Source organism: Calypte anna, chromosome 1 (genome assembly GCF_003957555.1).
Source record: "Calypte anna isolate BGI_N300 chromosome 1, bCalAnn1_v1.p, whole genome shotgun sequence".
Classification (NCBI taxonomy): Eukaryota; Metazoa; Chordata; class Aves; order Apodiformes; family Trochilidae; genus Calypte; species Calypte anna.
Window position 1 is genome coordinate 49,669,347 of NC_044244.1, and position 16,466 is coordinate 49,685,812.

At 37.0% G+C, this 16,466-nt stretch overlaps 1 protein-coding gene across 1 annotated transcript in view; it reads left to right on the forward strand.

The window, feature by feature from the left end:
* The window catches only part of ATF7IP (activating transcription factor 7 interacting protein), a 103,649-nt gene that overhangs the window by 72,835 nt on the left and 14,348 nt on the right, over positions 1-16,466 (forward strand). Inside the window, exon 12 of the mRNA XM_030445148.1 lies at positions 13,025-13,103. Coding sequence (XP_030301008.1) covers positions 13,025-13,103 — 79 coding nt within the window. The remainder of the gene's footprint in view (positions 1-13,024; positions 13,104-16,466) is intronic.

Here is a 16,466-nt window from a genome sequence, read left to right on the forward strand (position 1 = left end):
GGTGTCTCCACTTCAACTATAAACCATGTTGTTCTAGAACAAAGCAAAATTTTATTACCTAAGAAATCTGTGGTGCCACCTGGCACTAATGCTATGACTTTAGTCCCTGAGGGGCACCCAGCTCTGAATTCCAAAAGTCCCATCCTGTGGAGCCACAGTTCTTCCAAGGTATTTCTCCCCAAGAACATGGTCAGTGGGAACCTAACTGTTGGTCCCTTTCAAGGCTGTTATAACAAACCTGTCTTGATAAAGCATGTGGTGAAACAAGAACCAATGACTTGATGCTTCTGTAATAGAACTGATTTCACATTAATTGCTAGAATGAAAAAAATACCAGTTTGTTTTTTCACTTGGTTTACTAAGGAAATATCTTAGAGTCTAGTTCAGCAGGAAGTATCCTGTTCACAATCCTGCAGTGAACTATGAACAGAAACTTTAACAGAGCAGGGCTTGAAGTTTGTATGACTTTCTGTGGCAGTTGTGACTGAGCAAAGCTATTTTTAAAAAATGAAAGGGAGGTACTGACTTCCACTTAGTTGAAGAGCAATGCTTTCTTCACTAAGTGCATGGCTTTTATATTTTGTGAGGGGTACATTTATTATACCATTTTGTGCCTGCTGGCACTATTGTAGCATCTTACACATCAAATGCTTGATTACTGAAGAGCACAGAGAAAATAGACGCTGAAGGAAATACAAAGATACACTTCAAAATTATACATGTGCATGAAAACATGTGAAATTGCTTGACCACTGTCACCCTCTGTTCAAATTGTTAAGACCTATCAGAGGATTGTCCCTTTTTTGAAACATTCTTCTAAATTGATTTTCAGTGTGAGCTACAGATTTGTAGCTCAGGTCTTTTCCTGTTTAATATTTCTGACTAAGATTTCAGTCATTCTGTTCTCCAAAGGTACTGATACAGATTATATCAAAATTGAGATCTTTTCAGTTGTGCATGAAACGGGAGAAACATTCTCAAAAGAGTCAAGAACAGATTTGTTGCTTCAAGTTGGAGTGTTGTCTCAGTATGATCTTATCTTGAGAGGGTTTTTTTTAATTTCCTCTCACCTACCCCTTACATTACATTTCACAGTGTCTTTGCAGTATTGTCAGTGTATTCATCAAGTAAAAAATTTTGGTAGGTCCACTTTGTACGAAGCAGCTGTGTAGCACCTAAGCCTGTTTTCCATTATAATAACTTTGTCCTTTTGAAATAGTGTGTGTTTGTGTCTACACACACAGGCTATCACACTAAGGACTGCACTGAAAGTGTTCATGTTGCAGTGGACAGAACAGAGAAAAATCCCATCTGACGTAACAAATTTACCATGATAAACTCTTAATTCTGTGAAGAATTTCCTTGCTAGGAAAGGCTTTAACTATGGAAAGAGATTTATCACTTTGTTATGTATAGTCTGAACAGAGGACTTGATGTCTGAACTTCAGAGTTTTTATCTTGGCTGATAAATATTTACCTTTGTGGCCTTTGGTACATTGTTCATACTTACTGCATCGGTTTCCCAAAGTGTAAGACCAGCACAGAGTGTTCCATTTTCTGGATGGAACATGTTAAGGATTAAAAGGTTTTGAAAGTTCTCTATTCATCTTCTGTATTGTGTGTACAGTCACTTTTATTTGTTTTTGCTAGAATGGTTGAACTAGTTGATCAAACATAATTGCTAACGTTGAAGATATTTTTGCACAATCCTAATTTCCTTAGTTGCAGCTTTAACTTACAACATCAATGAATAGAGGAAGGATGTCATGGATCCAGGATTATAATTTTGTCAAGCCTAGAGAAGATCAAACAGAAATGGAGAAATATATATAAAATATATATTTTCTAATGGATAAAAAGAAGAAAAATTGAAGAAAAAAAAAAGCAAACGGTTCTCAAAATATAGGAGGACTGTGCAGTAATTTATTCAAGGATATTTTACAGTAACAAATATTTCCAAATTTTAGACATTCACAGAATTCATTGTTTAGACAGATTGGCAAATATAATTTCTTGTTGAAAAGACTCTAAACATTCACCAAGATGAGTGTGAGAGGTTTTTCCCCCCAAAAATATATTCCTGTCTTTGTCTCAGGTACTTGCTTGTTCTAGCATACTGGCTTTGAAAAATTATGTTGCCAGGAGATGATTTTTTTTGTTCCCTCTTGCTGCATACTGTGCTCATACTGCCCACGTGCCCTGCTCTGATCAGAACGGCATCTAAGTAATTTACTGTAACAGCATATTGCTGATCCTTTAATTTCTTAACACAAATCTCTGGTGATATAAATTGGAAAAGGGACTCTCTTGGCCAATTTGAGTATCTCTCTTACTCTTTTTAATTAGAATTTGGCTTCTAACTTGACTTCCATTCTGTTGGCTCACAATTGCATATTTTTTTCTTCTCATTTGTTAAATTCTAACTCTGTTGGCACCAACTCTGCAGTGTCCTCTTATTACCCTCAGTTTGAACCTCATACTTCAAAGCTACTGATGGCAGTATTACTGACTTCTTATTTTTCTAAGGGATAATTTTTTTTCCTGAAAATTAGAAAAAGCATTCCTGGTTTAGCTTGGAAGTACTATTTTTTCAGTGGTCACTAAGCTTTATGCTAGTATTTGAATTGATTCTAATTGATAGAATATATTTCTAACCTTCCAGAACTCAAAAAGCATTCTCCTGTTCTCCCTCCACCCAAAGTGTTGAATGAATCATTCCAACATGTATTTCCTTTCTAGAAAAGCTCAAGTAGGCAGACATAATGGGTGTTTTGCTGCTTTTTTTGAAAGCAAACTTTGGAATATCGGCTATATTTACAGTAATACAGGGAGCAGAGGCTCTTTTCCCTGGTTTTTTTTCCTTAACTGAGTTTCAAGTTAAAATTTCAAGTTAATCCTGTTCATTGAAGAGCAGGTTATGCTGTGTGAACATCATAAATGTCAAAATGGACATGGATTGGACTCCTCAGTGACTGTATCAGAGATTCTCGAACAACAGGATAACTGAGCTGCTGCTTTTTTTTTTTTTTTCCCCTATTATATTTCCCTTTCAAGTGAAACATACTAGTGAGCCAGTGGGTTCAGTGTGCCTTGATTGAAACTCTGAATTTAGACTTTGGCTGTAGACTTTATAGAAAATTGTTAATCATCATTTCAAGATCAGTTTTAAAATTCTGAATATAGCAAACAGACTTTGAAATAAATATATCATATGTCACTCCGGAATTTTCTAAAAAATTTTATCTTTTCCCAAAATAAGAGTATTTCAGTTGCAAAAAAACAGTACTTAGCCTTTACCAAGGCAACAAAATTAATTTTCTGAACAGTGGCTGCATGTCATTACTTAATTTCCTTCCCCTTAATGGAGACTACTTTGAAAACAGTGAGGAGTGACTGGAACCTTATGTATTGCATCCATATATATTTAGTTTTGTGTGTCATTTTCATAATGAAACTTTAGTACTGGTACTGTGAATCTAGAACTTGAGTTTTCTGTGCCCTTTCCTGGTAAGTTTGAAAATATCTGATGTTAATTCAAGGAATACTCTTAATTACTTTCTATTTTCATGAAACTGGCACAGTATCTGACAGTTTTACGTTTTAAAAATTCTTTTATTGCAATTTAAGTCATCCCCAGTGTAAGAAAGTGATGCGTAGTATTGTTCTTTGCTACATACACCTTCTCTGTGCCCTCTAATGAGCTCCTTTGTACACAATGTCAAATACCTGAAGGCATTGGAATTATGCTTTGAAATTAAATGTGTCCTTGGCTTTGTTGTATTTTTAGTCTGATGTATCTCCTTTTTTTGTTATCCTGAACTATACAGCTTCTTAATAGTTGCATATTGTTTAGATCAGTATAGTCAGTTTTCAGTAAGCAGCTTGGATATATGATTTTGCTGTATGACTACTCCTCCTTTTTCATCCTTCCTCTGCTTCTTGCTCCAAAAGGAATGGCCACGAGGATGTGGGAGGGGACATCCTCCTATGTATGTGTTAGTCTCACAACTTTAATTTTTTCCTGCATACACAGAAATTTAACTGTGGTTATTCAGTCTCAGTCATTTTACCATTCCAGTGCCTCAGGTCCTAAAATTGCATTTCTGAAGACATGACAAGCACTTTTATAGGGTAAATATTATTGGTACAGGAGGCCAAGGCATTTTGATTATGTAACAAATCTTTAGAATGTTTTTTAAGTATTTTATTATGAATCCCAGTTACAGATGCAGAAATTATATGTATTATATATAATAGATAAATGTAGCCATGATATACTGAGGGTACCAATGAAAGCATAACAGTCAACAAATCTGAATGGGTTTGGTTATGTTAAAAATGGTTTACATAAAGTCAGTCTGTTCAGGAAAGATTATGTTATATTTATTTAAACCCCAGGTGAAGTGTATAGTCCTTTCTTCCCTGTTTTCCACTCCAGATATACCTTATCCTCTTAGGAATCTTTTTTTAGTCTCCGTTTCTGCTGTGTATTTCACCTTTTCAGCTAATACTAGGCTTAAAAAAAAAAGAATCCACCAGTCTCCTATCCATTTCCCTTTGTTTCTGACATGCCTTGATCTCTTTGACTGAACTACAGTTTAATTGAAGCTATTTTGCTGACTACTGGAAATCCATCTGGTAAAATGTTAATAAGGTACATTTATAACATCTATCCCTTTACTTTGCAATGTGTAACAAACTTTGTGAATGTCTGTTGGGAAACAATGTGAACAAAGTGGTTATGTCAGCATACAGTTTATAAGCAGCTATTGATTCTGCATTGTTGAAGCGTTATTGATGAATATGTTTCCTTGCATTTCATGGTTTTGTCACTGAAAATAAACATGCATAATTATATATGTAAAATGGGATGCTTGATTTTTGTCTCTGACCCCGGGGTTATGTCTGTGCTGTTTAAAATGGAACTAGCTCTCATCTGTAAGGTGTGGAACCTTTAACTGAGTCTAATTAGAAATATAAATTGCAAAGATGTTAGCAGGAGGACAGTTTGAAAGTCATAGAAGAATGGAATAATTTCAATTTTGTTTCTTAAAACAGCCACCCAATTCAGCTACATGACATCCTATTGGGAGTTTTTCAGCTGATTTTTTAAGTTCATATTTAAAGTGAATTGTCTTACCTGAGACTGTATCTGTGTTACCTAAACCACTCAATAAGTAAATATACTTGTGTTTTGTAGGCTTCAATTTGTAATTTTGATCCAAAAATTTGCAAGGAATACTAAAACAATAACTGATGATGTCATTGCATCAGAGAAGGAAAATAGATTTTAAAAGCTGCGTTGTCCAAAAACACATTGCCCAGGGAAGCTGTGGCTGCCCCCTCTCTGGAAGTGTTTGAACAACCTGGTGTACTGGTAGGCGTCCCTGCCCATGGCAGGAAGGTTGGACCTAGATGATCTTTGAAGTCCCTTCCAACACAAGGCTTTCAGTGATTCTACGAATAATCTAATCTGGAAAGTACTGTAAATAAAATTTTGATAGTGTAGTAAGATGTTTTTCAGTCTTCTGAGGTGTCTGTCCCACATAATACTATTGGGAAACTTTCGCTGTCCTTTGGGAAAACAAGGTAGATGAGTTTTGACCTTACAAGAGTAAGAACCAGTAGAGAGATGAGTGTGTGCACATGCATGCATATAGGTTTTTATTATGCATGCTTTTAACTGACTGAGAAAAAAAAAAACCACAGCAGGAGAGAAATAGTTCAAGCATTGGTGTGAGTTTTAGTTGGAATTATAATGTCTAGCACCATTTCAGGTAGCCAGTCTCTCAGGTAGCCTTCTTGACTGTTACTAATAGGGGTAGTAGAATCAACAATGTCTGATCTTTCCACCAAAGAACTGAGAAGGTGTATATTACCTCAGGGTTACTAAGACTGGTTATTAATTTTCTTCATGCTTGCATTGCTCTTGATCTGTAGCGAGTGTTGCACAGTACCACTTTGGGGCAAGGGGGACTCAGCTTGTTTAAATGCAACATGTAAAATGTCTGTTAATAGTGTTCAAGTATGCAATTACACTATCAAAACATGCATTGCAGCTGTGTGAAATTTTGTTTGTGTAAACCGTGATCTTGGTAAACTGTTGACATTTTTAGCATGGGAAGAGCTGACAGATGCATTTGGTACCTGGTCAAATAAATTTTCATGAGAGCTTTGCAAGGCTGGAATAATTCCTTCAATTTTGTGGAGTTGCTGCATTGTAAAAAATTATTACAAAGTGATAAGTGATATTTGAAGCAGTTAGTGATTGAAATATGTTTCAAAATGTATTAAAAAAAATCTTTCCGCCACTGCTTAGACTGGTTTTGAAATATGTAGTTTTGCACACGGATGACTGAAAAACTAATATAGGCATTATAATTATGCATACAGGCACAGTATCACCACCCTCCACACACAAATCCCATTCCCAGAATTTATTTTTAACATCACCCTGCATAATTTAGGATTGATTTTGCTATTATATAACGCCTTGATGCGTCGTCTGCGATTGTGGTGGTGTGAAGCTTTACAACCCCCGGAATTTTTTCTGTTTTGTTACTGTAGAAACTGTTTTATCTTCATTCTGTTTTATCTTCATTGTTAGTGTGCCACATCTAATCCTCAGAATTTTGATCTTTACTATGCTGGAATTAATTTGTATTTTGCACTGTGTTTTTTGTTGTTGCATTTTTTTCCCTTTGTTTTTCACTTTTATATACTGAAATATTCCTTTATGAAAAGCGGGTGGCATTACACTTAACAGCTTTGTTATTGCTATGTGATAAACTAAACTGAGGCGTTATATAATACCAAAACCTTTTTAAAAGTCATAAATGAATAGAGAAGTGCCTTTTCAGATCTCCCTTCAAAACACCAAGATCTACCTTTTGGTTTTTCATGTCGTACAATACATGTGCATGTTGATGTATGTGCCTGTGGGGTTACATAAAATAATGTAACAAGTAACATTTTCTGTTCCATTCAAGTTTCAGATATTTCTTCTCCTGTGTTCTTCAGTAGTTTGTGATTGATCTGTGTATGCTGTGATGTTGGAACTACTTCTTTTTGTCTTAAATTGCACAGTTGTCATAGTGGAAGATACCTTCTTTTCTCAACATCATGTCTACCATACATGCTTTTGCCTTCCTTTTATTTTCCTTATGGAATTGGAATAGCTTTCTTCCATATCTCCACTCAGCCCTCTACCCCACCCTTTTTTTCTTACTCTTTTCAAAATTACAAAAGGTGAATCAAACTCACTGGCAGTAGTCTTTTATGTGAAACAGCTGTTGGATACCAAAGCAATTATTTCTCCCACTACAGTGGGTTATAGAGCACTGTGAAATGGTCTCAGGATGTTGAAAAATGCAGCATAGCACAGAAGGTAGTAGTCTGTCTCAGTGTCCTTACTTTTCCATAGTCAAGTAGAAATCTGCTTCAGATTCACTTCAGCATCAGAGAAAGCCCCTCACTTTATTACTAATCTGACTCCTTTCAGATTTCCCTTGACTGATTTACTACTGACTGGAGTGTAGGTTGATCATTAGATGTATCAGTCAGTGACATGGGATATAATGACAGTGTCCTGGTAAAATATTTGCGTTGCTTTCACTGCAAACCTTGATTGTGACTTCAGATTCATATGGCCCTATTCACTGTATTTTTATGCATTTTAACAAGTTCTGAGGGCTCTTTTTCTGTTATACTTTTTAAAATTTGTGTAATATGAATACAACATTGGTTCCAGAACATCACTCTGTAGTTCTTCTCTTCCTCAAGGAAAACTGTAGTACTGCTGCTTTTTTCCTTGCACTTCTTCCTGTAAGTGTGGGGGATTTTTGTCAGTGCCCCTGCTTCTCAGTGTTTTCTTTAACTGTTAAAAACACTTGTGGTTGGAATTGGAGGAAGGCAGGTATTACGTTGTCATAGTTTGCTGTGTAGTGGAAAATGCATGAAATTTTGAGTTTAGGTCAGTTTCACCAGGCTTTGTAGAAAAAGCTGCCTTTTTTCCTCCTCCTGTGTCCTTTTTCCATCTTTGTTTCTGCTCTTAAATTATACTGTCCAGTCCTCTTTCCCTGCCTCAGCTGGTGTTTTGTCTTTGCCTCAAAAGTTACGTGCATCTTCTTGGGCTGGATCTGCGTTATACTTAAGTATGAAATGTTTCGTTACAGGACACATTGTACAAAACGTCTTAATTAAGAATTGCTAAAGTTGTGACTATATTAAAATTAGGTAGTCAGGAAAGGATGGTGTCATATTTTTCTTGCTTCCTTCCTTTTTTTTTTCTTTGTTTTTTTGTCTTCATTTTTATCTTTAGAACTATGACATTTTGGAATACAATCTGTTAGGTTTAATTTTTAATTTCATTTTTATTTTAATTTTTTCATTGCATTGTTTTGTGTTAAAATTTTTATGCTACTGGCTGCTATGTGAAAGCAGAGAAGGCAGCTCAGATACTGTGGGTTAACTTGATGGTCTAATTCATGATACTGATACTTCCAGGTTGTATGAAGTTACTTCATTAGCTATGGATAAACCAGGTTCAAAATGGCTGTGTGAATTACAGTATTTTGGTGTATTTCGGCTTTGAATTTAAAGGCATATACATTAACATGAGAGCTGTTAAGAAGGATAGAAAAGGGAGTTTTGGCAGTTCACATCTGTTTTAAATCTCAGTGTAAACCTTTTTCTGTTTGGTTACTAGAAACTACACAGATGCTGTTGTAAACAATCACATTTAAGTGCCACTTATGGTCTGTCTGGAGTCTGGTTCTCTGATTCTGACAAATGATGAAATGGTGGTTTGGGGTGCTGTGGTTTTGTTTGCTTTTGATTTTTTTATAATGGTGATATTTAAATAGAGGTCACTTCATCTTACTCTGGTTATCTTATTTCTCTCCCAGCTTACTTGATCTTCTAAGGTAATATTCTAAGGTTGAATCTTCTGTTACTTAGACTTGCTAGGCCGTAAGTGGACTAAAGAATCAGGCATATGTTTGGGGTTCTTATTATATTGTTTGAATTATTTTGCTAGGATGACTGTACTGATGAAAAAGTGTTGTAATTGCATCATTCTCTTCTGCAGAGATCAGCTGAAGCACATTCAGATTCTTGGCTTCCTATGTTTGTAGTAAGCTGAAAGCTGATAGCAGACCAGAATGCTTTGGTTTTGCTCTTAGGTGTTAGCAGTTTCTGCCCAAACACTTGATGCAATTTTACATGCTGAAAGACTTCTTCTCTTATTTCAGTTTTCAATATAAAAATGCAGGTTGTTCATACATGACTGAAATTCCAATGTCAAGCTGCCCTTTGCCTTCATGAGGGCAACAAGCCCTTTTAAGTCAGCTTCTGACTTTGCTCAGAGCAGCTTGTCTGAGTCTCTTCTTCTGATGTGTGACATGGAAGTCTCCTCAGAATCCCCTTCTATTTACAGAAGCAGAAGCAGTTGTGTCTCTTTAGCCTTTCCTCAAATGTAGCTTTGTTGTTAACTAGAGTTCTCACAAGTCCTTGTAGTAAGAAAAAATTTCCCTGAGAGAATTTCTGAGTAAAATATTCATGATACTCAGAAGGGATATTTGTACTTTCTTGATTGGTTGAGCACAAATTTTCTGAAAACCATTTATGAATTGCACTTGGCAGGAGTGTTTCCAAATGGTTCCATTTGCAGGTCTTAACCATTCAGGTGTAAGTGACTCCTGTACACTCCTGTAGTCATGTATACCCCTAGGCAGGAAACACAGTGGGCAGCGTTTTCGGTGTTTCCAGTTTTCTTAAGATTTTCCTGTACCCCTGGATTTCATTCAAGTGAGATGCAAAGTCACTGAAATAGGGGAATCTACTTGGGGAGGCTGGGAAGTAAAGAATTTATGGATGTGCTTTGTGGGGGCAGTACAGCTTCTTGGAGTGGCTGAAGTGTGTGCCATAGAACCAGGACTGAGGGATGTACCAAGGAGTGTGTTCCACCCCTCAAAACACTGCCCTGTTCATCTGCAACTTCTGTTTTGGGTTGTGGAGAGAACCTAACTAACTACCTTTTGATTATTCCTGTTGAGGAGATTGGTACCGGGGTTGGTTAGCAGAAAACTTCCATTAATGGGGCATAACTACAAGAAGGTCTTGTCTTCCTGAGAAATGCACATCTTGTCAGCTTATTGGAGTTACCATTTAATTAATAGTTGCCTGTTCAACTAACTCAAGATCTTGGCCATCCAGATATACCAAAATAAATGCATGCAGTAACACTCGCTGACTTGGAAATTCAAAGAATTTTCTTGACTGGCACACTTAAGTAGGGCTTAAATTAGCTCGCATAGTGTATTTTTCTAAGGATTTAGATTTCCAAGCAGAGAAAAAATTGAAATTACTTGACTAATGTATTTTATAGTGGGGAGAAATTAATAGCTCATTATTAGGTTTTTCTTTATGCAGTTTCTTACAAATTTCTCCCTCCATTCTTCAGTCTGCTTTCTCTTGGCAGAGAGAGCCATAGTTCAAAGTGCTCATTGTTTGCTGGTAAGATTATTAAGTTGGAACGAAATTTCTCTTTATGCAAATCATTGGTAATTTGAATATGCCTTTTATGTTAAGCTTCAAGTGAGTAAATCAGTGCATCATACTAAGAAAGCTGAAGCTGGAAGGGTATTGTAATAGAAATTGCTCAACAAAAGAGTTCCATGGTTAACAAATGTGGAAAATGTTATGCATAACAAAGATAGAATCATAGAATCATTTTGGTTGGAAAAGACCTTTATGGTCATCAAGTCGAGCTGCTAACCTAGGGCTATAAAGTCCACCACTAAATCGTGTCCCTAAGCAGCACATATACGTGTCTTTTAAATACCTCCAGAAATGGTGACTCCACCACTTCACTGGGCAGCTTGTTCCAGTGTCAGACAACCCTTTCGGTGAATAAATTGCTCATAATACCCAATCTGAACTTCCCCTACCACAACTTGAGGCCTTTTCTTCTTTCCCTTTTGCTTGTTACTTGGCAGAAGAGACAAACACCCACCTTGCTACAACATTGTAGGTAGTTTTAGAGATCAGTAAGGTCTCCCCTCAGCCTCCTTAACTCCAGGCTAAACAACCTCAGTTTTCTCAGGCTCTCCTTACAAGACTTGTTCTTTAGACCGTTCACCAGCTGCATTGCCCTTCTCTGGATATGTTCCAGCACTTCAATGTCCTTCTTGTAGTAAGAGGCCCAAAACTTAGCACAGTCAAGTGCAGCCCCACCAGTGCCAGGTACAGGGAACAATCCTTTCCCGAGCCCTACTGGCCACACTATTTCTGATAGAAGCCAGGATGCTGTTGACCTTCTAGGCCACTTGGGCACAATGCTGGCTCTTGTTCAGGGGGCTGTTAGCCAGCACCCCCAGGTCTTCTGACAACTTCCTGGCCACTGTTAATATCACAGAATTGTTAGGGTTGGAAGGGGCCTTAAAGTAGTGCTTCCTTGGCTTGTTGTGACTGAAATGCAGGACCTGACATTTGGTCATGTTGTGTCTTAGACAACTGGCCCTGTAAAGGTGTCTTCTATTGCCCGTAAACATAAGTAGTTAGGTGTTTCTTATTCAAATTGTGTATGGTGTAGGTAATTAGCAGAATTTAATCAGTGGCAGTATCGGAATTTATAGCAAAAAGAAACTGGGTTGTAATAATGCATAATGAAGAGGTCAGTCATTTCAGGAACTCCAAATTGAGTGACCAATAATTTAGACCGAGTTCTTTTTGCATCTAATAATCATATGATACCTCTTTTTCATCATCTCAAAGACTTGTCTGTGTGAGAATTGTGTTCAGGACCTCCCTAAAGGCTTAGTTGTACCCAAAGGAAAGGTCATGGAGCAGATAATCGAGCAGATAATCCCAGTGCATAGGCTTTTTGCATCTGTTCCCATCAGACTGCACAGAAAAATCTTTAATCTTCCTATGTTGGCATTTGTACAGGCCATGAGGGGCTGTTAACTCTCATGCTTTTTTCCATGCTAATTGCTCAGCTAATTTTGATAGCTATGTTGCTTTCCCAACCCTTTGCCTGTCCTCAGGAACTTAAGGAACTTACATATTAGTAAATCAGTAGCACTTCAGTTCAACAATAAATGATGATCTCTTCAGAACAACATACACTGATATTTCTGCAAGTTTAATGAACTAGAAGTTGACATAATTGATTCTTCCTAGAAAGTATATTCAAAGCCAGAGAACTATATAGCACCTTTCCCAATATTTTTTTCCGTCATCTGAAGGAAAATGGTGGTCCCTCCAATCTGAAGAGCTACAGGACAGCAATTGATCTAGAAGATAAATCTTGTTTGATAGTCCTCTAGGTTTTTAATAACATATTTAGCCTTCACAGTAGCTTAAAAGATCCCTTTATCACTTCTAAATAGATAGATAGAAACGGCTTCACTTTTAGATAGTGATAAAATTTGTGATAACAGATAAAAATACAATAATGAAAGTCCTTTAAAAGCTGGATACAGTTGGAGTTTTCTGATGGCTTTTGATTACATTTTTTATAAGCATTACAGGTTCCAGTGTAGCTTTCCCTTTCCCTTACTGTGAAGTCAGTTTCTTTATAGGCATATAGACCAAGCTGTATTAAGATGAGTAATAGGTTCTTCTGGTGACATTTCTCTCAAAAGGTTATGCTACTATAAAGGCAACCACAAATTACAACCAGGTTAAAATTTATAATAAGAGTATTGAATGATATACCAAATTGTTACTTATTTACCTCTAAAGTAACAGTATGCTACTGGTCATCAGGGTTTTTTTACTCCCTACAAAGCTAGAAGTACTTAAATATTTGACACCTCAGTACAGTGATAGTGTTATTGCCTGTTTCTCAAGTCATGCGAAATTTGACTGAAATTTCCTTCTCCTGCTCATTTCATGAGTTCCTTTCAAATAAGAGCATCAATTCTGAGATCTCTCCTTCTCTAAGTGTTCAGTTTGTGTCCCTATTCCACCTGTGTTCCCTGGATTTGCTTTTGCAAAATGAAGGAGTTTTGTCTTTCAGAGCGGGAAGGTCACAGGAAGCAATACAGGAGGTGTCATCGATCTTACACTGGATGAAGAGGAGGATGGGTCTTCTCAAGGTAGGTTGAAAAGGTTTTGCTAGCTGCAGGGCTAATTAAGCTACAAGTATTATTTCAGTCTTTGAATGGTAGGCAGAAATAAATAAACTGCAAAGTGTTTTTATTCCTTGGTGTTACAGTTAGAAAAGTTGCTAAAGAATTCCAGTGGGCATTAAATACATAAAGAACTCTGCTTTCAGAAAAAAGACATTTTGATTTTTACCTTTTCTTTAGCTGTTGTTGCTGTCTATGCTTAATCTGTTAGGCTTGTAAAATAATTTGAGACTGCTTAATTCTCTTATTACATTTTGGGATGTTTCTCTAGCTGTATTTAATTTTTCTGTTTACTGATTAATTAAGTTTGAATTCTACAGTTGAGATTCAAGGTCTAGATTATTACAGCTTCTAATCTTCTGTTTAACTAAAAATTATTTGTGCCAGATGTAAGATACCAAATGCAGGTCTATTCTTTGCTTTATGGCTATATGTCTTTTTTCTCTTCTATCCTTTGGAAGTGTGGATGCAGTCCATCTTTTAGAAGAATACACTTTTTAATCTTGCATAACTGTGGGCAAGTCTAATTGTAATTAGCATAGAATTGGTGAAGGACTATAGTATTTCAGAGAATAAGTCCATATATAAGACTGCGTATTGCTCTGTCATCCTGTCTGAAAAATCTGTATTCCTGCTGTTAGAGATAAGATTTTATTTCTGTATGATCTCTAAATGCACGCCCCTGTGCTGCATTCTGAATCCAGCCACCAAGAAGTTTGATTCCTCTAGACAACCTCAGTAGTTATTCCTCTAGACAACCTCAGTCTCTAGGGAGTGAGTTAAAATTCTTCACAGACATTCGCAATGTTTTCATTTGCTCTGTGTTTGTATTGCACAAATGTAGGATATCAGTGAGGGAGAAATGCCAAAAGGAGTTCATGTGGTGCACAGGTATTAAGTAAGCATTGTGCAATTCAGATTGCTCACAGTCTGCGTTTTTTATTAGGATACATGGTGGACACTGAGCTGAGTATGAGCCAGCAGTGTGTTCTCGTTTGAATTTAAGTCAGTGTTCCCCCCACACTGACACTTTTAGGACCACACCTCAAATAGGGTGTCCAGTTTTGGTTCCCCCTTGCTTTAATTGAGAATAGTTGTGGTACCACTGTAGATGTCCCAATAGCTGGTGTCAGAAGAGTGAGGGCCTAGAGTACCTGACCTGTGAGAAGAGTTTTCCAAACCATGGCATGTTTGGCAAAGAGCAAATGGAGAGACAGTATAATAGCAACTTACAGCTCCTTGGAGGATAGCTACAAAGGTGAGGAAGATCAACTCTTCTCAGCAGTGCCAGATGAAATATCAGGGGGCAGTGGCCATGATCTGCAAGTTCAGGAGGTTCAATTTGAGCTTGAGGGGAGAAATAATCACAGAAGGAAGCTGGTGCAGCTAAGAGAGATGGTGCAAACTCCAGTCTTGAATGTTCTCAAGATTCATCTGGGCAAAACCTCAACTCATTTGATTACATGTTGGCAGTTCATCTTCAACATATGGCCACCAGATGTCCTTTCCAGCTAGGATTTTGATGTGTCTCTGAATTGCTTAGATGAGTGTCAGAATAGCACAGGGAATCAAGGTTTCAACACTGACATCTCTTCTGAGGGCTAGTTCTCAAAAAGATGAAAAAGGTGGTTGCACTTGGACTGTGGAACTCTGTCAGGTAAGGTTAAACTACTTAGTCCAATTTAATAGTCTGTCAAAGGCACCAAGACATAAAAATGAGTTTATGTTGTGTTAAAGTAGCATGCCACAGTATTGTAATATATTTCAGCTAATCTTTCTCTATCAAAAGTAACATTTCACAGTGAGTTTTTTCCTCCCTGAAAGCATGTCTTCACCTTACAATTACTATAAAAGACCAACACCGTGGCTGCATGTGCTGCACTAAAAAGACTTGTCTAAAATAGGATTGCTAGCTGGCACAGCAGTCATAGATGCTTTTTTTGTTTCTGTTGTTTTGGGCTTGAGCCAATATCTTACAATTTTATCTCGTGGGATATTCTCTGAGGTTCTTTCCCCTTAGTTTTGTCAGATTTTAGAAAATCGTCCTTTTTGTTAGGAGGAAGATTAGTGGGGTGCTTCAAGCCTGGGTTAGCTCCTGTGTGTCTCTTTGCAAAACAGAAGCCAGACAGACACTTGACAGTTTTCAGTCTTGCAGATTGGTTTATCTATAATCTTAAGTTACACTGTTTTGGTAGTATATGACTACAGTGTGTGTCTGTATTGGCTGAAATTACTAAAGATGCAGTTTGAGAGTAAATTTTAATGTTGTAGTAGATTTTAAAACTTGTTTGTGTAATCTACTCTCCATTCCCCCCATTTTCTAATGAAGTTCCATATGTGTTAATAATCAGTGTGTGTAATACTGTCTGCCAAAGTATGCCTGTAGGATAACTTAGACTTAAACTTTAGGTTAAGAAATAAGCAATTTTTAAGTGTTTTGTTTTGCAAGGTTATTAAACTGAAATCAGAGTTTCTCTATTGGGTCATGGAAGAGCAGACTAGTAGATGGTCATAAAGGACAGGGGTAACCATGTTTTGAGGACAGGGATTTTAGGTTGGTTGGTTTTGGGGTATTTTTTTGTTAAGTTTTTTGTTTGTTCAGGTTGGGGTTTTTTAGTGTCACAGTGGATAGGACCTCAAAGTGTGTGCTTGAGCTACTGGGTTGGGACACGGAACTCCTATAAAACAGAGTAGCAGTCATTTAGCAGCTTTAGTGGTTTGAAACCCCACTCTCTTGACACAGGAAAACACATAGAGCAGTTTGCATTCAAATAGTGCTTCATGTAGGGGTGAAAAAAAAAAAGCATTGCTGTCAGTCACAATGGAAACATTCACCTGATGAAGCCTAGATTTGCATTTCCTCTCTTAATCAGGCAAGCAATACACAGACATTTCATAATTACAAATGTTTGCAGGTTTTCCTGATCATCTTCACTGCCCCCACACTATTTCCCACATTAGTAATAGAAGTTCATATCAGTTCCTAGATGTCTGATGTTGATGTTGGACACTTATCATCTTCTTTTTCCTAGTTTTTAGGTCTTGTCTTTGTTCTATTAGTATATGTTCGTCCACCTCTATACTGGTAGCATCTTCCAGTTTAATACACTGGCAGCTGAACTGACTGCACACCTGATGTGTGCAAAGATTAATGAAAATGTTTTTGAGAAGTGATATTGTTGATTTCTGTTCAGAACAATTATTGTTGTCTTGTTACTAAAGAGTAACCTAGATACTTTTCTGTCTGCAAGTATCTTGGCAATACTTGTACTTTTCTTGTTCTTTTTATTAGATATTTGCATAGAACGCTGCATGAAATTATTTCATGAA